Below are 23,829 nucleotides of genomic sequence, written 5' to 3' on the forward strand. Positions count from 1 at the left end.
AAAATGAGGTTATTTTTGAAATTATTTGAGTTTTGAAACAATTATTTATGATTATTGTAGTAAATAATGTTGAATATTGTTATAGACAATTTATTCAACATTAATGAGCATATTAAAGTTGATTAAATAATAATAAAATACTCAATTTACCGATTTTGCTCCATTTTGTTGGCGTCCGACCGTTTCAACAACAGATATTGGAGTAAAATGAATCCAGCGACCAATATTAATTATTTTACGTTCAATTAATCACTAAACACTTGGAATTCAATTATTTATCTAATTTTATTCAATTAACTAATTTTTTTAAGTCAAAATTACACTAAATTTTGGAGAAAAAAATAAGACGCGCAAAGAACACGACATGGCGTCAGCATCATTACACACACTGACACAGTCACACATACATACACAGACAAAGCATCATAGATAAAAATAATAATAATAATAATGTAAATAAATAACAATAAATAAGAAAAAATTTAATTGCAATTATTTATGTTATAAAAATTTAATTGTTATTATTATTTAAGGATTTCATAAAGATATTTATTAAAAAAAAATGTAAATAAAAAACAGCTCAAGATTATTTAGACAAAAATTTTTACAACAATGTTTGTCACCTATTTTCAATTATTATTTAAATAAATTAATAAATAAATATTTGACAATTTATTTATTTATTTAAATATATAAATAGATAATTGTTCATTAATTTATTTACAAGATTTTTTAGGATAAATCTTTGAGCAAAATTAACTTTTACAACGTCGAAAATAAAAAAAAAAAAAAACATATTAACAAATAGTTAATTAATTATTAATAATATTAATAATTAAATTTTAGCACATGCATTTAAATATTTAAATATTTTACTTATTATTATTTATATAATATTATTTCATTAATTATTTTCATACAAATTGACTAGAATAATTTTAAAAAATATCAACAATAAATTCTAAACATCTAAAATATTTATTTTAATTAAGTTAACAAATAAATTACATATATTTACATTTATATTATTTAATTGCAACATTATTCTTTGGTCTCTTTCTTATTTATATATATTTAAATATCAACGTGGTTATATTATAATGGTTTTTTTTTCACGACAACATTATTCTAATATAATTATAATGATTTTACAGTGTATCAACATTTGATCATCATAAATACTGTAGAGTAAATCTATTACATCAACAAGTTTTTAAACATTTTATTATATATTATCTTGTGAAACAAAATTTAGGGTACAATAATTTTAAAAACTAATGACGACAAATTCACATGAAGATTCTCAGATGCTGAATATTATTTTTTGTTATTTGTTTGACAGGATGTATAAATATTTTGAGGATTTATTTTCCAATAATTTGATGACAAGGCTCTTGGATTTTTCAATAAACACGCAATAAAATGTCAATGCCATGTCTCCACATGTATTTGACAGGGTTATTTCCGCAACTAAGTACAGCATCAAGCCCATCTGAAAATAAAAAAATATTGTTATTAAATTTATTTATAAATCATACACAAATAATTTATTTTTTTCTTACAATGAAAAATAAAATTTAAATATACTATTGAATAAATTAATGAATGAAAATTTAATAATTTAATAAATACGTTTATTGAAAATCAATTTTGCATTATCAACAAAAATGTCTTGGAATTTTTTTTAATTTTAAATTTCAAAAAACGTATATAATTTTTGTTATTTATTTTGTATTTTTCACAGTTTGACAATATACTCAACTCTAATTGAAGTGACCATATCCAGAATTGACAATTATTTGTTGTCAATGATTAAAACCGATCGTTTCGTCCTGTGAAAAGCACAAATTTAGTAGAAAAAAAAAAAAAAATATATATAAATAAATTTAAATAACAATGTATTTACTTGTATTTTTTGTTATTTAATAATTTAATAAATATTTTAATTTAATTAATACAGGAAAACTCAATTAAAAACTTTAAACAATATTAAAAAGCAGCTAAGCTTTTATAAAAAAATGGATAATTATAACAAGTTGATAACAATAATTGAGTTTATATTGTTTTTAATTTAATTTACCTAACACTGGTGGTACGAGTTTGACTAACACTTGGATGTCGTTTAACTGGTGGTGTATAAACACGTCTACGACAACAACACCACCAACCACCACATGCTGCTGCTAGAAAACTTTCACGAAAATGCTTGGACATAAATCCATAGATAATTGGATTAATGCAACTGGAAAAAAAATATAATACCATAATTAACATTGGTTATTAAATTGGAATAATTTAATTTATAATTTTGGTAGATTTTGGTAGATAAAAAATTAAACTGACCTGTTGAAATATGCCATTAGTTGAAATATTGTATTTAAATGTTTTGATGTATCATGTTTGAGTCGTGGTAATATTCCATATGATGTTAAAACATTGTCAATAAGCATTGGACTCCAACAAATTGCAAATAAAACAACAACAGCAACCAGCATTTTAACAACCTTAAAAAATACAAAAACTTAATTTCGATTTACTAAATTTATCAGTGTATAATTTTAATTTAATTGTGTCCTTGAAAATATTATTCGCCTTTTATTATTATTTAAAAAATAAATATTCAAATGACATTTATGCCTTTTTTTTTGTTATTATTCTAAATGAATTAAAAGATTTCAAGTAAAAGTAATTTAGTAATAATTTTATCATTGTCTAAAGTCTCGTATTTAACTGTTGGAATAATATAATATTGTTTGCTTAATCTAACAAGTTCAATTTTGATTGTATCCATCAAGGGAATTTTGATATAATTTTAAAAATTTTACACAAACTAATCAAGAAGTGCAATTGTTAGTTTAACAACTTTGTAAAATTATATCAAAAGTATGTTAATGAATAGTGTGTATATACCTGTTTCATTGTTCTTGATTCAATTTCAGTACGTGCATCACCACGTCTACTTCGTGAACGGCGTGATCTATCTCCATCCCTTCGTCTATCTGTCATTGCAATTGATTCACCATTAACTGCATTGTTATTAACAGTTGGACTTAATCTGACAAACAAAAAAAATCAAATATTAAATCAACACTGGTAAATCTCAAAAAGATAAATCAATATTTGATTAACTTAATTTATGCATACATATATTTTTTTTTCTTTCCTTTTTTTATTTTCTATATGCAAATTATATATTTATCAAGGTTTATTTACATTGTAAGGCTTCAAATATCCTCCACATAAAACATCAACATTTTTTTTTAATTTTTATCATAAAAAATAACTGCCATTAAATTAATTTTTAAAATACATTTTTTATCTATGAAACTAGACTATCATAATTTTTTTTTATTAAATTTTCCATCTACATAATTAATACAATATATGGCTATTATAAAAAATATAATAATTAATAAACAACTACTGTGTTAATATTTTATAAATAATAATTTTAAATTTCATCTTTTAATTTATATTCTATTTGATAAAATAAAACACCTTTGTGTTAATAGTAAAATAAAAAAAAAGTTAATTTAAATTTGAAGAAGAAACTCATGAAGTACATGCAAGTATGTTTAAAATAATAAATTAAAAATATGGTTTATCATTAATTGCAAAGTGTGTATGGTACTTTATTACACGTGATATGAGTCATTTTGTAATATTTCTCTTTGACGATATAGTGTTCAATGTTCATACATAGTGAGTATATAAAATATTCTTGTGTTGAATAGTAAATTGATATATACGTTAAAAATTATTATCAGAAGGCAACTTGAGTAGTCTGCGTTTGTTCAAAGCTACATACCATATTTCATGATGATGATAATAATAATAAAAATTGATTTTAATCAGTAAAATATTGCTGAAATAAATTACCATCTAATACTTTATTCAATTTTATTATTTATATGTATTTAATTTATAAATTGATTATCAATTTAAATACTTGAAAATATTTTTACTTATATACTCTATTATTTATCTAAAAAATTCAATTGAGATAATAATAATTTTTTCTAATAATAGGATTTCAAATAATACCAATATTATGTTTAAATACCGTTAATAAATTTTAATCTATATTGATTTTTTTTTTTTCTATATAAACTTGATGATTTTATAAATTCATAAAAATATTTACAACATTTAATAGTTTAACCTATTTTACATGACTTAATTCAAATTGAATTATTCAATCGCAAATATATTTATTTATTTTTATTGTAATAAATTCAATAAATATTTGTACAATCAAATGCACTCGAACAGCTATGAGCAATAGCAATTTTTTTATTTTCTAAAAAAAACTATTTTATCAAGAAGTAAAAAAAAAAAATTACTTCTATTTTGAGAGAGGAAGTTTATACTCATTCGCACACATGTTGTATCAAAAAAAAAAATTTATGTGTATATTGATGTATGAGTATTGATATTTTATTATTTACGACATTTAGTAAAATGTTTTTTTAAACCAAATTTGATACAATGTAAAACTAAAAAAACAGATTCAATTTTTATTAAATATTTTAAATTGCATTTATTGATTATGAAATTTAATTTTGCCAAACATTATATTGATAATTAAAATAGATAATTAACTCACGCGTGTCTTGATGTCATGTGGTATCTTCGTTTCATGACTAACCATATTTCCCAGCATATTGCTGTATAGCAAAAAGCCATAACAACAAGTGGAATTACCAATACCAATAGTAACATGTACAATTCATGAAGACGCCAAATTGTTACTGAATCAGAATCTCTGACACACCAAAATGCTGGTACTTTTTCACCAACAGCTTTGTGTCTCTGTATGAAAAAAAAATAATTAAAAAATCAATTTATCAACAATTAAAACAACAAGTTAATTATCAATTTAATTAACTAATTATAAATTATTATTATTTATAAATTATAATTTATTTTACAATATCTTCAATTTATTTTTAGTCATTTTTTTTTAACAATAGAACAGAAATAAATACTAGATAATAAAGAGTTAAATATTTTTGAATAACAAGTATGTATTCAAATAGAAAATTAAAATATTTAAAAAAAAAAATAAAAAATAGAACAGTAAATAAAATAAAAAAATAAGTAGATAAAAAAGTGGATGAAAAATAATGAAAAATATTTCAAGATGACAGTTTGATTTGAATGTATTTACAGATATTTGTCAAAAAGAAAAAAAAATATATACCTGAGTAAATAGCATTGGTATTGCAAGTAGAAAAGATGCTGCCCATGTCACCATGACTATTCGTCTAGCTTGACTTATTGTACATGTGTACTGTGCCCTCATTGGATGTACAATTGCATAATACCTGTGTGCATATTAATTAGTAAAAATTATAATTAACCAGTGTAGTTAAAAAAATATATATATTTTTAAATCACGTTAAAATATGTAATCTAAATTTTATTTTTGTTTGAGATATACTCATGAATATAAATTATTGTCAAGAGGGTTTGTGATCAAAAAATTGTCACTGATGTATGTGTATAATTTTAAAAAATTATGATTTGAATTTTAATGCTGAAAGACAACATGTTAACATAGATTTGTAAACCATAAAATAATAGAAATAATAGAATAAAAAAAAAAATAACAATATATATTTGAAAATAAGAAAAATTCAAAGATCGTGATGAGAATTTTCAACAGTAATTTATTGGAAAAAAAGGTGGCTTAAATAAAACAGTGTGGTTTTATCAATGTCAAGTTTATTTTAAAATTAGATAATAAATTTTTAAAAAGTGACAAATCTAATTTAACAATTTCAACAATTTATTTTCAATCAGTTTTTTTTTTTTTTCATAAAAATACTTGAGACAAATATTATTCCATCAAGTGAATTAAATATTGAACAAAATAAATAATTATTTATAACTATTATCATATTAAATAATAGAAAAAAAATTTATAATTTATTATTTATATTTTTAATTGTGTTGTATATTTTTTTTAGAGTAAAAATATTTTTAAAAATTTATCTAACGACGTGTAAATGGATTAATAAACAAAATAATATTTTAAAATAATTAATATCAATTAATCTTGTTGACAGAGCAAAAAATTTTAGCTAAAAAAAAAAACAACTCTGTAAACAAGTCAGCAAGTTTTTATTATTTTTATATACTTTTTTTCTAGCCAGTTTGTTATGAAATAAAAAAAGCACAAGTAAAATATTACTGAATAAAAAAAATAGAAAAATATAAAAACAAAAGGTAAATGATTTGACTCACCTCTCGACTGACATTGCTGTTAGTGTCAGGACCGAACAAATAGCTGATACACTTTGCATGTAGTGCACTGATTTGCATAAAAATAATCCCATTGTCCATGTGTAGGAAAAAAGTTTAGCAATCTGTAACAAATAATCAATAATTAAACAAATATAGTTTCAATAAAATAACTTAATAATATTAAAACAATATTACAAGTAAATATTATTTTTGGAGACATCCATTGAGACCCCTGGACCCCCCAAGCACCAAGTAAACACAGCTGACCACTGCTGACCACCATGTAACGGTTTTTTTTTTTTTTTTCTACTGTTTCTACTACGCATTAAAATTTTCTAACCTCAATTAATTAAGTTATCAGAATTGCAAGGCGTCATGTCGTGCCTGTTCAATTGTTGATAATTATTGATAAATAATACACCAACAATTAATTATTTATATTTTTGTTGAACTTTAATTATTGCTTAATTGTTTAAACAAAAAAAAACAACTGAAAAATAATTTTAAAGTCTATTAAAAACCGTTGAATTTTGCGCGTCCTTTTTTTTTTTTTTATTTGTTTCAATAAAAAAAAAAAAAAAATATGGATTCATCGGTAAAAGGTAAATTTAATAATTTATAATAATTATTTTATTTATTAAAAAAATGATAATTGATAAATTTTGTTTTATTTAATTAGATATCAAAATGGAACTGTCGAAATTACAACTAGAGTCTGATGATAATGACAAAATTGATGAATTAACTGAATCATGCATTGTATGCGAGAAGAAATTTGTTCCTGTGTCATCATCATTGAACAATAAAGAACGTATTAAATATTATATTGATAAAATGATATCATCTAAATATGAACTTCCAGAAGGTGGTACAAAAAGTATCGAGTCATCAATGATGTATAAAAAACAAGCAGAAGAATATATTTCTAAAAAAATGTATGATAATGTTCTTGATGAATATACAATGAGTGTTGCTCATGCACCACCAAATAGTCGTGAACTTGCTAGTGCATATAATGAACGTAGTAAATTACTTTTAAGATCAAAATTAGTGACAGATTGTCTTCTTGATATTAATCGTGCTCTGGACAATCCAAATTCTGATTATCTAAAAGCAGAACTTTATTATCGTAAAGCACATTGTATTGGAGCATTGAATACAACAAATGATGAAAAACTCATTGAAGCACTAGATGAAGCAATTGATGAATCACGTAAATGGCTTGATAAAGTGGAAAATAATATTGATAAAAAAAAGTTTTTTCAAAATTTAAAAAAACGAAAATTACTGTGTCAATTTGAAACAATTATTTGTCACAAGTTGAGTCCATTAAAAAATCCACCAAAATTAAATGATGAAAATTCAATTGTCCCAGGACTTTCTGATTCAACTGAGCTAAAATATTCACCAAAATTTGGAAGATATATTGAAGCAACAAGAGACATACCAGCTGGTGAAGTTATTGGTGTTGTTAAGCCATATGTTAAAGTGGTTTGTAGCAGTATGAAATACAAATTATGCTGGAATTGTAGCAAACAAACTTGGTCAAATATACCATGTAATGAATGTGCAAATGTCATTTATTGTTCAAATGATTGTCGTGATAAAGCACAAGCTGATTATCATGATATTGAATGTTTTGTTATGAAAAAAATACATAATTTCAAAGTTGATGATGTTTGTATTATTGGATTAAGAATAACTATCATGGCTCTTAAAGATGCTGGATTGTCAATTGATAAATTAAAAAAAAATATTAAAGAAATTGACAGTGTCACAGGTAAATATATTATATATTATTTTAAAAATTTATATTCATTAATTTGGTTTTTTTTTAAGATCCACTTAAAAGAGGAACAATTGATGGTAAACTTCAACCAGATAAATTTTCAAGTATCCACACATTGTCATCAAATTTAGATGTAAATTCACAAGAATATATGATAATATCGGCAACAAGTATTTTCATAGCATATTTTATTGCCATCAAAATTGGATTGATCACTGAATCATGGAATGACACTTTAAAGGATAATGATGATTTTATATTCCTCGTTGAATTTGTTGAAAAAAATATTTGTTTAACAAAGATAAATGGTTTTACAATTGAATTACCAGAATTTAAAGATTCAACAGTGTCAATTGCAAAAGCTGTATTGCCAAGTTTTAGTATGTTTAATCACAGTTGTAACTCAATGATGACAAGAAGTACAAATGGTGAGTACATGATAACAACATCACTTTGTCCAATAAAAAAAGGTCAACAAATATTTTTTAATTATGGACCATCATATGCAAGAGCAAAAAAACAAAAAAGACAAGAATTTTATAAAAATAATTATGGTTTTGATTGTGAGTGTGAGTGTTGCGTTGAGGATTGGCCATTACAATGTCCAGAGTTTATTGTAAATGAAAAAAATTTTCATTTCATTATGCCTATTCAGGATAAAGTTATAGATTATCGTGAGAAATTGTCTAAAGCAAGCTTATCAATTGACAATTACGTACGTAAATATAATCGATTGATGGATTTATCAAAAGACACTCAAAATGTCATTGATTTTATCAATGAATATTATCATATGCTTGATAAAAATTCAGGTGAAATATTTGTCGCGCAAAGATTACTTGAAAATTATAATCGTCTATCACAAATACGTTTATATATACTTGATTAGTTGAATATTTATTTTGATGCTTTATACCTTTTTTTGTTATTTAAAATTGTCGGAATTTTCGTGACACAATTTGTGCAAACCCTCGAGTTTAACGTTGTTTATATAAAAAAAAATATTTTTCATATTTAGGTTCATTTATTACTGAGGTACTCTTTTTTTTTTTTCATTTTTTTATTATTTTTTTGTTTCATTTTTGTAGACAGACGCATCTGTTGTGAATTTATTAATTATCAAGGGTAATTGCCAAGCACATAGTATGCTAAATATGAAAAAATATTTAAATATATTTTTTTTATAATTTTTTCTCTTGAGTGTTTTTGTTTTATTAATATTCATCGACATGATTATTATTTTTGCATATTTTACGATAACCAGACTAAAGTAAAATATTAAAAATAAAAAAGTGAAAATTCCATAGCAAAGTTAACATGTGACTTATTAAAATCCAGAAATTCTTCTAAAACTTAAAAATAGAATATATATATAAAATATAAAAATACTCACGTGCTGGTTATCATAGTATAAAAATCGATTTTACTATTTTCACAAGTAAAACTTTCAAAATAAATATAAAAAAGAGAAAAAAAAATTTATCTAAAAAATAAAATTTGCTATTATTATTATCGTTAAGCAGTTTATAAAAAAATAATAATCATTTCAAAATAATTTATTCGAATAAGTAAAAAAATAAATAAATAAATATCAACTTTTTTTTTTTTTCGAGGAAACTATTGATTAGAAAAAAAACTGCTTTATAATTTTCATTTGTTCATTATCACCTTGATTATATTTTTTTTTTCTATATAATAATATTAAAAATAATTCCAATGTATTATTAATTTTCGATATAAATAAATTAAATATTTCAATTTAAAAATACTTGAACAATTTCAATTTATTTATTTCACATTGAAATTGATAGTCTACATTATTGATGCGTTATATTGACTCTTAATTGACCTTAATCTTTGGATTATTTGTTGATGAATAGTGTATAATTTAACTAGCATGTGTCGAACCACAGAATTTCAAGGCCAAGAAGTATATGTGGTCTATGATACGATCCAAATGTTCAACATGAAAATCCCTTGTCAACATGACCTATCATTCAAATTATTGTATTGATTTTCTTCATCCCTTGAATAAATAATTAATTGCTCGTTCGTTTTTCTCCGAGCCAAACAATAATTGGTTATTAAAATTTTAAAAAATAGACAAATTTAAACATGCAATTATAAATGCATTATACTTGTTCGAGGCTATAATAAAAATATTAAATTTAAAAATAGATTGCTTAAAAGTTTAAAATAAATTTCATAACAATATTATAACAAATTATTGAAGTAATATTTTCATGTATACATCATTAATCTATCAATAAAATTATTATATTTTTCATTGTTTATATGTAACAATAAATGGACCATTAAAAAAATATGTCCATCCAATATGACAAAGCTTTTTATCATCATAAAAAAAATATATATTATCGTTAACAACTTGGCCTTATTGAGGATAAAAATAAATAGCATTGTTATATTGCAATAAGAACTTTTTCGTAGAAATTATTTCGCTGTAATTAATGAGTAATTTTTAGTCGGGAGATATTATACAGAAAAGGGAAAATTTAATATACATTATTTAAATATATTTAATGAGATAAAAATGATCGTGCTGATGAATCAGTAGACTCAATTATTTTTTAAAAAATAAAATAAATATATATTAAAGAAATTAATTGATACAAAAAATCATAATAGAGTAGTTGAAATAATTTGAAAAATATATTTAAACTTGATGAAAAACTTGACAAACAATTTAGTTAATTATCTTTTTTTTTTTAAACAATTGAAATTTATTTAAATATCTATTTGAAAATAAATTTTCCATCAAAAAGCTTTGTTAGTACATTTAAAACATCAAAAGAATAAAAACACTTTGTTGAGCTTTTTAAAAAAATATTTTGTCACAATTTCAATTTAATTTTCACAAGAAATTTTCATAACAATTTATATTTCTTTATCAATTTTTCATACATTTCTTTTTTGTTTATTTAAATATAAAAATCACTAAACAACATCTAGAAAATTGAGGAAAAATATTATGATAAATAAATTGTAATATAAATATGATAAAAGACATACACTAAAATAAAAAATATAAAAGCTTTTTACAGTCTCATATATGTATTTATATGAATTTTATTATTTTTATTTTGTCACTTGGTATTTTGTTATACTGATCACGTTTGCTCTTGGATTTTTTTTCCATTTTTTTTCTAATGAAATTCAACAATGTTATAACTCGTGATTATATATATTTCCCTTTTTTTTTATTATCAATATTTCTACTCTCTTTTACCCCAAAAAAAAAAGAGAAAAGAAATTCTTAAATCTTGATAGTTTTATTTTATATTTATTATTTTTTTCTTTGAGTAAAGATTTTTTTCTTTTTGTTTTTTGAGGATCTCTCGAGAGAGTAGTAGCTTGAACGTTGATTCTAATGCAAACTATTTAATTTTTTTTTATTTTTTTGACTGGTTGTTTGAAGATAATAACAAATATATTCTATAAAAAAAAATAATAATAATATAAATGACGAAAAAATTGGTCTCTTGTGAGAGACACTTGGTTTTTATTTTTTTTATTTTTCCTAAAATACATTTTTCATCATTACCGTTGCACAAGGTCAGATATTTTTTTTTTTTTATTTTCCGACAGAAAATTATTCTGATGGATGTTAGACTCAATGTCCACATTTTTTTTATTATCAATCTGACATAGAAAATGACATGATAATTCAATGAATGAATTACCATATTTTTTTCTCTAAAAAAAAAAACGTAATAATAATAATCTTGGAAGAATTATAATAACTGAAAAAAAAAAAATAAAAAAATTAATTCAACTTCAGACAGCTGTTTTATAAATAAATTACTATTTATTTTTTGATAATAAAAAATTTCTTTATCCGTGTTTATCCGTTCGTAATATTAATAAAAAAAATTTCTTTGCAAAGTCAAGAAAAAAAAGTGCAATATTAAATTGTTAAGTTTTTTTTTTTTTAAATAGAATAAAATATATTTTTTTGGCAGAAAAAAAAATGAAATAATCAATGAGAAATACTAGTTAAAAAAACAAGAATTTATAAATTTAATTAAAAATTTAAATTAACATTAATAATTGGTAAAAATATATCGAGCTTTTTTTTCAATTTTAAAATTTTCAAAAAACAAAAATCCAACTTGACAATAAATAATTCATTAGTGCAGCTAAAAAATTTTAAAAAATTTTAAAATCTTTTATTTTTAACCAAGTAATAGATACGCAGTTTATATATCTGCACATGGGACATGTTAAAAAAATTTCTGAATGACAGTGTCATAGAAAAAATTGTCTGAAAATAAATAAAATATATTTCTGCTTATCGAAGCTGTGTGTTGAAATGAAAATTCGTTTGGAAGTATATCGATATTATTCCATAGAAGAAAAGAAAAAATAAAATAAAATAAAAAACAAGTAGCTGACACTCTTTCTATTTTTTATATATTTTTTTATGACGATAGTTCAGAAGGCACACAATGACAGAGACTTTTCTCTGTTCTGCTCATATGCTGACCTGTCCGATCAAAAACAATATGGGTAAAAATGTATAAGCAAAAAAAAAATGATTGCACGTCAATGACTATGAAAAAAAATAATATAAAAAAACAATTTATTCAATAAAACATTGGCTATACAATTTTGTCAACTACCTTGTATTGTCGGGGTGATATAAAATCACAAAAATATCGTTCAGGTTTTTTTTTTTTTTTTCAACCTTATAATTCATTTTTTTTTCTTTTCGATGAAATTTTTTTACTCAATTTTTTTTTTCTATACATCGTCAAAACAATGCAAAAAATCTTTGAGACCGAAAAAAAAAAGTAAAGGTTTTTCATTCATTTACAATTTTATTGCAATTTTTTTTCTCAATTTTTTATTCGAGTCTACTGTTCATTTATAATTCTTGTGTTTACTTTAGACAGTTTGATATAAAAAAAAAGGAAGAATAAATAAATATTGTCGAGTTGGTAAAAAGAAAATAACAAATTCATGTGAAGATAAATTTATTTTGTTGGATAAATTTAATTTGATAAAAAAAAAAAAATAAATAAAAGACAAAACAAAAAGGGATAAAAGTGACCATTAAAATTGTGATTTGGTGATTTAAGTAATGTCACTGGTTGGTGAAAAATAAAATAATAATAATGTACGTGGATAAATCGTTGGTCTTAATTGAGTAGGGATTTTTTTTTCCACTCGGATTGTTGTCAGCGTTATTCACATCTTGACCCAATGTCACGACACACTGTGAATTATTAAGCTCTCCAAAACTAAGCTAAATTGATTTTATTCCATCAAGGAGATTTTACTTATTTAATCACTATATTTTTTAATATAAAAAAATATATATAAATATGATAAATTATATTACAAAAATTTGGATTTAAATAATTTAGCAATTAATTAAAAAAATATAATAAATTTATTATTTATTTTTTCAATAAGATAATTTGAAAAATAGGATTAGTTGGAGGCTTTATAAATTTTTTTAGAAAAGTTACTGATGCATTCTCTCGGTAGAATTTTTATAAACCTAAAAGAAAATTTTAAAAATTCATAAATACTTTATATTGTTAAGTAAAATTTCGATAAATAATCGTGGTAATAATTAGGAGTAAAATAAAACAGGGTGTTTTACCTGTTGCTTTTGATATGAATATCAAGTTAATAATTTATTTAAAAACTTTAGTACACGACTTTGAAAATAAAAAAAAATTATCATAAAATTATCAAGTCTCATCTAGTTAAATCTAAAAATAATAATCACAAAATTTTAAATTTAATATTTAATAACAAAAAAGTCATTACTTTCATTGGTTAAAATTTTTGAATATTAAATCAAAAAAATATAATGATTTTTTATTTTTATAATTTTTTCATAGATATTTTTTCATAGTGGGTTGTTTAAAATTGGTCATGACAAGTCATTTGACAATCGCATAATTTAATAATATATTTACATGTAAATTTATAAATGAAAATTGCATACGAATGAAGTAAAATTACAATGAAATATTAAAAATATTATAACGTTTTGTAAATTAAAGGGAAATTCTTCGTTAGTTAATTTTCCAATATATTTTAACAAATATAGAAATTGTATTTGAATTTTATTGAACCTAAAATTACTTTTAATCAACGAAGCTGGATATAAATTTTTGGTTTTATTGGTTTTTGTAATCTATCTGTAATTTTCAAGTGAACATATATATATCGACAGTACTTGACTCTGCATAAACTGATGTATATTTTGTTAATATTAACCTCGACAAATGCATTGCTAGAATGTTTATAATTGTGGAAATAAATTATAATGAAAATAGTGAAATTCGAAACACAAATGTAATTATATTCACTTCAAATTGTTGAACGTAATTTATTAAAATCAAGGTTAAAAAAAAAAACAACAAAAATACAAAAATAAAATCGATAAAACTCGAGTATTTTAAATTTTTTATATTTAAAAAAACTTGCTGATATTGATTTAGTGTTTTAAACAATTTTATAAAAGAAAAATAGATTTTTTTTTTTTTTTATTTTTTCATATCAACAGTGTAAAATTAGTTGCCTTCAAAAATTTTGGAAGAATCCCGAGGGAAAAAAGTACCTGATTACGACATTGACATTTTACAAATAAATTTTTCATTTTAAACTAAAAATTTTCTCGTATTTCCCTGGTGTTTTCCACTTGAAAATGAAAAATAATTATTTAATGAATTATTTAAAAACAGATTTTTTTACTAAAAAAAATTCTGTTGAATTTTCTAATAAAGCCTATTTATTTGATGGAATCAAATCAAAAAAAAAATCAAGATGGTTTTTATTTTTTATATCAACAATTTTTCTAAATTTAAAAAGTTTTTACTTCCATACACGTGACAATTTTTTCTGATTGCATGTAAATTCAAAAAAATTGTAACTTAATTTAAACTTTTTCATCTTATTTTATTGGTTTATTTTTAGATAAACTCTGAAAATTTTGACCCTATTATTATGTGAAATTGTATTCTCGGTTAACAATCTTGAAAGTGCAATTTACCTTTTTGTTTTTTTTTTTCATTCAAGTCTAACAGAGTGAATTTTTCGCACCTTTATACAACATGACTGATATAAATATAAAATTTTTTTTGTACAATTGAAATATTCAAATATTTTATTCAATTTTTCTTTATCATTTATTTTCTATATGCCTTTATATATATACTAGATTTTTTTTTCCTTCATTTTATATTGTGATACGTTCTCAGTCAATGAAAAACTTCTAAGAATATATATTTTCTCACAAATTTATTCTCAACTTTGTTAAATTTTATGTTCACAGTTTAGTTAATATTTTATATTAAAAAATTGGTGGTAGATAATGTCAAAGTTTGACAACAAAGTTTCAAATAAGTTTTACAATTTGAAGAGTATTGACAAAATTTTTTAAATAACTCAGGAAAAAAAAAAATAGATGACATATAATGCATCATGTCAATTTTATTATAAATTGAAAATTTATTTAATCAATTAAAAACAAGTTATAGAAACCATAAAATAATTTAAATTTAATTATCTTGGTATTTTTGTTTAACAAATTTAAAAGAAAATAAATTTAAAAAATAAAAATATCCTTATTATAAATTGCTTTTATTGATTTTTAATTTCAAGGTCATCTTGTTAATAATATCAATTGAATTTTGTATTTGTTTTACTTAAATTTATGTTTTTTTTTAACAGCCTTGACCAGTATACTAGAATATTTTTTTTTTCTAAATAAATTGAATATTAAATATTAAAAATAGGTGATTTGTAATGCATCATTTATAAATTGATTCTTGTAATTTTGATTATACTTTAAAATTGAAAAATAAAATGATGAAATTTATCTTTCAATATATATATTTTTCCAATTTTCTCGTGGCATGTTTTTCATCTCATGCTATGATAATAATGTCAAACGAAAAAAAAATATATAAAGTTCTTGATAATATAGCTTCTTCTAAACAACCAATATCTTTCAGATGCAGAATATATTTTCATCATCGTCTTATTACCATAAAACACAGAGACTTTATTTTATAAAAAAAATATAAATAAATAAAATTTTTTTGCAATAAACTCTTTTTTAAAATATAAATTTTGTTAAAAATATATCATTTAAAGTAAACAGTCTATCAAAAAAAATACACAGCTTTGATCAAACTCAGCTGCAAAAAAAATTCTATTAAAGTATTTCCTACACAAAATTGAGTGATGACTGAATCAAAAAAATAAAATAAAATAATCATCATTTAAATTAAATAGTAAAAAATAAAATTAATTAACACGAGAAAAATTATTTTTAATTAAATTTAGTTTTTAAAAATTAATTCAGCAAAATTGCATAACCTTTTAAAGTTTACTCACTATCTAAAAGTTTTTTTTATTTTTCTTTTTATATATCTTCACCAAGTTGAGGTAACTTCATTACGTTTTTATTTTTATTTCTTGTTGGATATTAATTTCGATAGACTTTCATAGAAAAATAAAAATTCTTAGTTTATATTTTGAATAATAAAACATAAAATAACAACGATAATTATCATCATGAGATTATTGAGGGTAGATAAAAATGAAATAATAATCAAGTCCTGATAGATTAAAAAAAAAAAAAAAATAGATAAATTATTAGAATAATATAGAAGCTGTTTTATTATTATTTTTTTCTATGAAATAAATATAAAATTAGACAGTGACAATGATACAAATTAATTCAATTGTGTCTTTCAATTTAAAGGCTTTATTGACCAAGTTATTTGATTGGTTGTATCGACCTCGAAATTATTAAACTTGTGTCTATCACAAAAAAAAAAAAAAAAAAAATACAAACCAGATATTTCTGCATTTGTTTTTGTTGAAATTTTATTTTTTTATAACCTAATAATAATCGATAAATAAAGTATAAAATTTAAAATAGAATTTCGATGTATTTTAAAATTAAATTGATGCATATATATTTATACATAACCAGACAACTGAGAAAAAAAATAAAATAAAATCAACCTGGTGGTCTTTAAATTGAAACATGAAAAACCAAAAAAATAAAATAACTGTTGTTTAATTTATAGTCAATACGTTTGACATAAATATAAATACGTTTTTTGTATTTTTTTATAAATGAATATTCAAGGCAGCTTAATAGAAGAAGATAAAATTATTTTTAGATTTTTAAATCTTGGCAGAATGAGTTGAATTTTATTTTTAAAATCATTCGTGTGGTATAATCATCATACCACTAGTTTGTTTAACTTTTAAATATTCTATTATCTTTATTTGACATGATAATTTTCATTTAATTTTAAACTTTAATAAATTTATTAATAATTAAAAAAGAAATAATATCAAAAAAGAAAAAAATACTAATTAAATAAAAAAATTTATTTAACGATAAATTGACAGCAATTTTTATTAATTTAAATTAAATTATCAATTATCAGAAAGTATAATTGAATAAAAAAAAAATTATTTCATTGAGTTTAATTAATTATCTTGATTTAAAAATTGAATTGAGATGAAAAAAGAAAAAAAAAGACATTAAAATATTTTTTTAATTTAAATCAAAATATAATTAATATAATTAACTAATTAAATATTATTTAAATAAACTAACCTTGACTGGTATGCAAAATGTAATGAGAATAAGATCAGCACTTGCAAGTCCACCCAAAAAAATATTTGTCGGTGTTGATGGTAGTGGTCTCAATTTTGGACAAAGTGTTGATGCAATAATCACTAAATTACCTATTAAAAACAGCAAAAAATATAAAGTAAATTATTATACAATTTACAAATTTAAAAAATAAAAAAACTTACCAGTAAGACCAAGACAAAATGTTATTGAATAAACAACAAGTGCCGGTGCCAACTCTGACCATTCATAATTATTCAATGATTCATTAATGTCATAATCAAGAAACGGATCCAGTGTGACATTTGTATCATTTGACATGTTGAATTATATATTTACTGACAAATATATTTCATCAAAAAAACTGATCAATGAATTTTACAATATTATTTTCTTTTTAAATTAACATTTGATTGATATCATGGTAATTAAAACATTGATCATTTAATAAAACACATCAATGAAGTCTCTATCCAGATTTTTTAATAAATTTTTTAAATGTTTTATCATGAGTTTGATCTGTAATCCATATGTTGAACAGCTGCATTTTTTTGTATTTTTTTTATTTTTGAATACAGTGAAACCTTTGAAGCAAAAATATAAATTATAATTAATTTAAAACAATTTAATGTATAAATGCGTGTATGTACTTTGGTTGTTATTATTTTATGTTGGTTATATGGGTAGACTTTAAGTAAAATACAACTATGAATACAGCTATTCTCATGAAAACCTTTGTCATTTCAATGCTACAATTGTATGCACCTCATCATGATAAACTATTGTTTTATAAATTCTGTACATCATTATTCAACATAACAAACATTGAAAATATTTATAAAATGTTTTTTTTTTAAACTCAAATTTACTTTTCCTGTTACTAATAAAAATTCATATTAATTTTTTATTCTATTTTTTTTTTTTTTTTAATTATCAATTTGTATATAATTATTTTGTTGATTTTTCTAATCACGTTTTTTTTGTTTTTTAAATTATATAAGTATGTTTTTTTTTTTTTATCAAAGTGAGTAATAAATAAGCTGTCTATTTGTTTGACAAGTTATAAATATTATTGATGGAAAATATATACTAATTAATTTATCGAGAGTTTTTAAAGAAAATCAACTTTATGTCCTTGGCTTTGTTTTTTTTACTTTATATTCTAATGTTTGTGATGATAGTAAAAAACACTCGTGAGAATTTACTGTCTCTTTTCAATCAAAGAGACGTCGTTTTACAAATGCACATTGCTAACATTAATTATTATACACTGTCTCAAAGAAAAACAAAAACAAACCAAGTTGCAAAAAATAAAAAAAAAATACAACTCGTTTTATTTTATTACTGTTTCTTATTTTTTTGAACTAATGGATATTTAAATAATAATAATAAAAATTTTAGAATCATTTTTAAAAAATAGTGTTTTTAAAATTGCATGGCATTGAAATAATTATTTGTTTGAAATATTTAAAAACTGTAAATTTATTCAAGTCAAATTTACAGTTGGTTAAATATGTTTATTTATTTTTTTTTTTTAAATAAATATTTTAACAAACGCGTCAGCATCGTGTCAAAGTAAAATGCAACTTGAAAGACATAAAATCATTTATTTTTTTATTACTACTGATAAGAATAAATAAAAGATAAAGTTACGTTTGTAGAAATAGTATATACAATAAAACAAAAGCAAGAGAAAAAAAAAGTGCTTCCACTTGGTGAAAAATAAAAAGAAAAAAAAAAGAAAAAAAAAATTACCTGTAGTCGTAGATAAAAGGAGCAGTCAAAGTGCGATTAAATTATAAAAGACAAACGATATTTAAAAGGGTGTGGTGTATATGAATCTTGATTCAAATTTAATATACAAAATGATAAATAGCAGCTAATACACACTCACAAACATAAAAATAGAAGAAATAATAAAAACTTGAAATAACAATAATAAAAAGAGGAAAAAAAAAATTCATAAAAGACGTAACCATTTCGAGTGGGTGAATAAATGGAGTGATCTAATGAGGCAAAATAAATGCAAACGCGTTTTCGTATAGTACATAGAACCTTTTTAGGAAAAACCAAAAAAAAAAAAAAGAAATAAAAAACTTGTAGGTACTGATAAATATATAGAAAAAAAAAAGTTCTTATCGATGAAAAAAATAAAATATATCATAAGTTTATAGAAGCAAAAAATATAAGGGTGTAAATGTCATATATATTTTTTGTTTTTAAATAATAAGGGTATATTTTCAAGGACACAATTAAATAAAAATAATTTAAAAATAAATAATAAACTTTGATTAGACTTAAAAAGTAATTTTAAATTTAAAAAAAAAAAAAATAAATAGGGAAAATAAGTTTTCTACATTTATGGCATTTACAGTTTCAATGATTATTTTTGAAAAAAAAAATTTCATATGAGATTATAGCTTAAAAAAATACGTTTTTTTTGCTTCTAATATAGATTGTATGCTATTTTTTTTTTTGTAGACAAATTCAATACCAGCGTGACCCAACGCGTTGGTCCAACCTACATAATAATAATTATTTTTTTTATATAAAAATCTCCAATAATCTACAATAGCCAGTGAATATTTTTTAGTATATAAATACTATACAACAGATTATTTTTTATGCTCTTCTCCAATTGCACAATCCTTCGAGGCAAAAAAATAAAACGTAAAAAAAAATTATAAATATGAAGAAACAAGGGTAGCAAAAACCCATTGAGAAAAAAATGCTGTTCATTTACTCCCACATTGATAACTTGACTCCAATTTTTATGATTATTATTTATTTATTTTTTATTTCATATATCATTTTCAATTTTTTTTTTTTTTTTTATATTATTTTCATTATTTATTATTTACAAAGACCACCTACTGACTATTTTATTATTCCTTCTTCCTGCTATATGTCAATTAGCTTTGTTTATTATTTTTAACGTATTAATTCCATTTGTTATTGCTTGTTTTATTTTTTACTTTTTTTCTATTCAATTTTATCGACATTTTTTTAACTTATTTATTATATTATATATCAAACCAACATGTTATATTATTTTCTATTTAATCCTGATTAACCTGAATATATTAAATTAATTTTTTAATTTAAAAATTTTATATAATAAAATTGTACTTCATTTATAAATTAATTAATTTTATCCTTTTGTTTGAAAGTTTAAATAAAGTATAATTAATAGATAAATTTTATTTATTAAATTTGTTTATACTCAAGTAACTCAACAGTAAACAGAAAAAAACTGTTTGCTAATAAATATTTAAAAAATTTCCTTTGACTTTATTAATTATAATTTTGAACTAAAAATAAATAATAATTTAAAAAAATCTATAAATAACTCGATTGAAAAATTTTAATTTTTTTAAATTTCATTATACTAAATTAATTGATATGAAAAATATTAATTTAAAATTCTTTTAAAATTTATTTGTCTTTTGATTTATATATACTAAAAATATTATTTCGTGAAAGTGTATTAGATATTTTCACGATGAAAGCGTGAATTTTTAGACGAGATTAATGTCAGTTGGCACGTCGTTAACAATATTCTCAGTATATTTTTATTTTTTATTGTAAATGTTAATATTGTGTCACTCGACACAAAACGACAATTTATATTGTAAATTTTTTTATTTATAAAAAATATTGTAATTAACAACAAATGACCTGGTGTCTTGTACACTGATTACTTCCGAGACATAAATTTTTTTTTTTTTTTTTTTTTTTCTATTTAAATAATTATTGTTATTAAATTTTTTATTCAAGTCGGTATATAAAGTTTGTTGCTTGTAAGAGATGTCGATTATTGTTGAAGATTAGTTGAGGATAATCATCAACGGATTTTGCGCAAGAATGATTAACTTTTGCTCTTGTATATATAAAACCTCATAATAATAAACTTTATATAAATTCACTAATATACGACGTGATTAAAGCTCTAAAACTTGACTAAAAGTTTGCCAACAAAATTTCTATATAAACTTTCATTTTTATATATCAAAAAAAAAACAAAATCATCTTGTCTTTGAAAAAATATTTAATGCTGAATTGAACACTGTTACATTTTCAGCAAACTTTGATTTTTTTTTCACACAAATAAAAACACTCTTTATTTTTTTACATTTATCATATGATTTTTAAATCAGATTTATTTGAAAAATTTCAATCGAAAAGAATATTTATTTTTATAAAAAAAAAATAAAAATTTTATCTTTTTTACTTTTAGTATTACATCTTGTTTTTTTTTTAAATATTTTATTTATTTATTTATTTTCCAAATAATTGTAATGCAATGAAAAATAAATTAAAAAAAATTATTTTCATATAGAGCTCTCAACCCCCTTTGTAATCCCACCCCTTTGATAATTTTAATTTATTTTTTTTCTACAATACTATCATTGAATTTCTATATAGAAAAAAAAAAATATCAAGCTAAATATTTAATCACATTTTCCAGTAATAATTAAAGAGGTAAACAATTTTCTTTTTTTCGGAGTTTCCCCAATGGAATAAAATTTGTCTAATTAATTAATCCCCATGCACACATAATTCATTTTTAATTTATACATGTCTACTATTTATAATAAAACTTTTTAAATATATTTTTATATATAAGCCCTTTAAATATTTAATAAATGTTTATATTTTTTTGATACTTGTATTTGCTTATTTTATTTTACGTGTGAATATTTGGGTAGTTTATATGTATATATAACCGATGACTGTATCATGAAATATATAGAGGATAAGGATTACAAGGATCAGGTGTCCCAAATGGCCATTACATCAGCAGGCTTTCGGTCAAATGTATATATATCTACGTCAAACAAATATCCTGCCACGAATATTCTACCATGCTCCACATATATCCACCTTCTTCATCACACTACATCTCTCATCTATTTTATTTTTTTTATTTATTTATTTATTATTATTTTCATCTGAGCTTTTTTTTTCTTCCACTCTTCAACAATTTTATTTATTTATTTTTCTTTTTTTTATATATACCCATATAATTTTTTTTTTTTTTTTATATTATCACTTTAAAAAATCATTTTACAATATACCTATATATACTTTGTTGAAATAACTTTTATCACAATTTATACTCAATCCTTTGATAGAAAAAAAAAAACAAACAAAGTCCAATACTCATTTTGTATTTAATGAAACAATACTTGGCTTTTTTTTTTTTTTTTATTAACTCTTATTTTTCAATTTATTTTACTTTATTTATTTAAACTTTATTTAATTTTTTATTTCAATCAAAAATTAATGAATTTATTTCTGTTCGTTTTGCTCATTTTATATGGTTAAATTTTCTATTTTGCTGTGACTAAATTACCATAGATTGAAAATATTTTGTAAATTTAAAATTGAATGTATATAACGTATATCAATTGAGTGATTATAAAATGCAAATACATAATAAATCGATAAAATTGGTTTTAAATTTGATTGACTATTTTATTATATTTTTTAATTTAAAAATACATAGAAAAATTTTCCAATAAATACCAGTGAAATAATAAAATTCAATTAACAATCCTCACCTGTGGATTTCTCTCCAATGAATTATAATTAATTTCAATTATTATTTAACACTTGGATTTTTTTTCCCAGTATCAGTTTTATCTCAATAAAAACTATAATATAATATATTATTTTTAATAATTTATTATTAATTTTTTAAACAATATTAACTTGTTGAAAAAAAAAAATTTCATTCTTTTTTTTTGTCTTTCTTCTCTTTTCAAATTTAAAACTTGCTAAATAATTAATGCAATAATAATAATAATTAATTTAATTATATATTTAGTTATTAAATAAAGTCACTAAAATAGAATTTATTTAAATATGCGCACTGTGATGTATACCGAACAACGAACACGCGGCAATTGAGGATTCAAGTGGATATTTTGCTAGGGTATGCTGGTGGTGCTCTACTACTGCCACACATTTGAATTATTTTTACACTCACATGAATACACACATACATATAAAATTTCATAAAAACAAAGATGAGAAAGATGAGATGATAATAAACGCATCAATGATCCATTCAGCGCATGTACAAACGAAAAAAAAAAAAAAAAAAAACACATTTATTTCATTCTAAATCTTTAAATCTTACAAT

At 21.4% G+C, this 23,829-nt stretch overlaps 2 protein-coding genes across 3 annotated transcripts; one reads left to right on the forward strand and one right to left on the reverse strand.

The window, feature by feature from the left end:
* Positions 1-958: 958 nt before the first annotated feature.
* On the reverse strand, positions 959-23,592 carry LOC122849939 (QRFP-like peptide receptor). 2 transcript variants are annotated; one of them, XM_044148874.1, is made up of 11 exons: positions 23,246-23,592; positions 17,867-18,265; positions 17,664-17,794; positions 6,250-6,371; positions 5,204-5,327; positions 4,607-4,812; positions 2,911-3,055; positions 2,344-2,504; positions 2,081-2,242; positions 1,763-1,832; positions 1,056-1,492 (listed from the first exon to the last, which is right to left on the reverse strand). In XM_044148874.1, the coding sequence occupies exons 2-10, from the start codon at positions 18,000-18,002 to the stop codon at positions 1,796-1,798; spliced, it is 1,224 nt and encodes a 407-aa protein (XP_044004809.1). In that variant the 5' UTR covers positions 18,003-18,265; positions 23,246-23,592; the 3' UTR covers positions 1,056-1,492; positions 1,763-1,795. The 2 variants fall into 2 exon arrangements, with proteins under 2 accessions (XP_044004810.1, XP_044004809.1); XM_044148875.1 differs by lacking the exon at positions 1,763-1,832 and having other exon boundaries at positions 959-1,492.
* LOC122849938 (SET and MYND domain-containing protein 4-like) lies at positions 6,809-9,420 on the forward strand. Its single transcript, XM_044148873.1, has 3 exons — positions 6,809-6,851; positions 6,929-8,029; positions 8,089-9,420. Exons 1-3 carry the CDS (start codon positions 6,833-6,835, stop codon positions 8,925-8,927), a joined length of 1,959 nt encoding a protein of 652 aa, XP_044004808.1. The 5' UTR covers positions 6,809-6,832; the 3' UTR covers positions 8,928-9,420.
* Positions 23,593-23,829: the final 237 nt, after the last annotated feature.

Source organism: Aphidius gifuensis, linkage group LG2 (genome assembly GCF_014905175.1).
Source record: "Aphidius gifuensis isolate YNYX2018 linkage group LG2, ASM1490517v1, whole genome shotgun sequence".
Taxonomy (NCBI): domain Eukaryota; kingdom Metazoa; phylum Arthropoda; class Insecta; order Hymenoptera; family Braconidae; genus Aphidius; species Aphidius gifuensis.

What these genes read in the sequence shown, in the direction of transcription:
- LOC122849938 (XM_044148873.1), top strand. An exon ending in AGAAATTGACAGTGTCACAG is followed by an intron (nt 8,030 to 8,088) that starts GTAAATATATTA and finishes TTTTTTTTTAAG; the next exon opens with ATCCACTTAAAAGAGGAACA.
- LOC122849939 (XM_044148874.1), bottom strand. Translation starts at nt 18,002, where the DNA reads ATGTCAAATGATACAAATGTCACACTGGATCCGTTTCTTGATTATGAC. An exon ending in CATTTTGCATACCAGTCAAG is followed by an intron (nt 6,372 to 17,663) that starts GTTAGTTTATTT and finishes TATTTGTTACAG; the next exon opens with ATTGCTAAACTTTTTTCCTA. An exon ending in ACAGCAATGTCAGTCGAGAG is followed by an intron (nt 5,328 to 6,249) that starts GTGAGTCAAATC and finishes ATATGCACACAG; the next exon opens with GTATTATGCAATTGTACATC.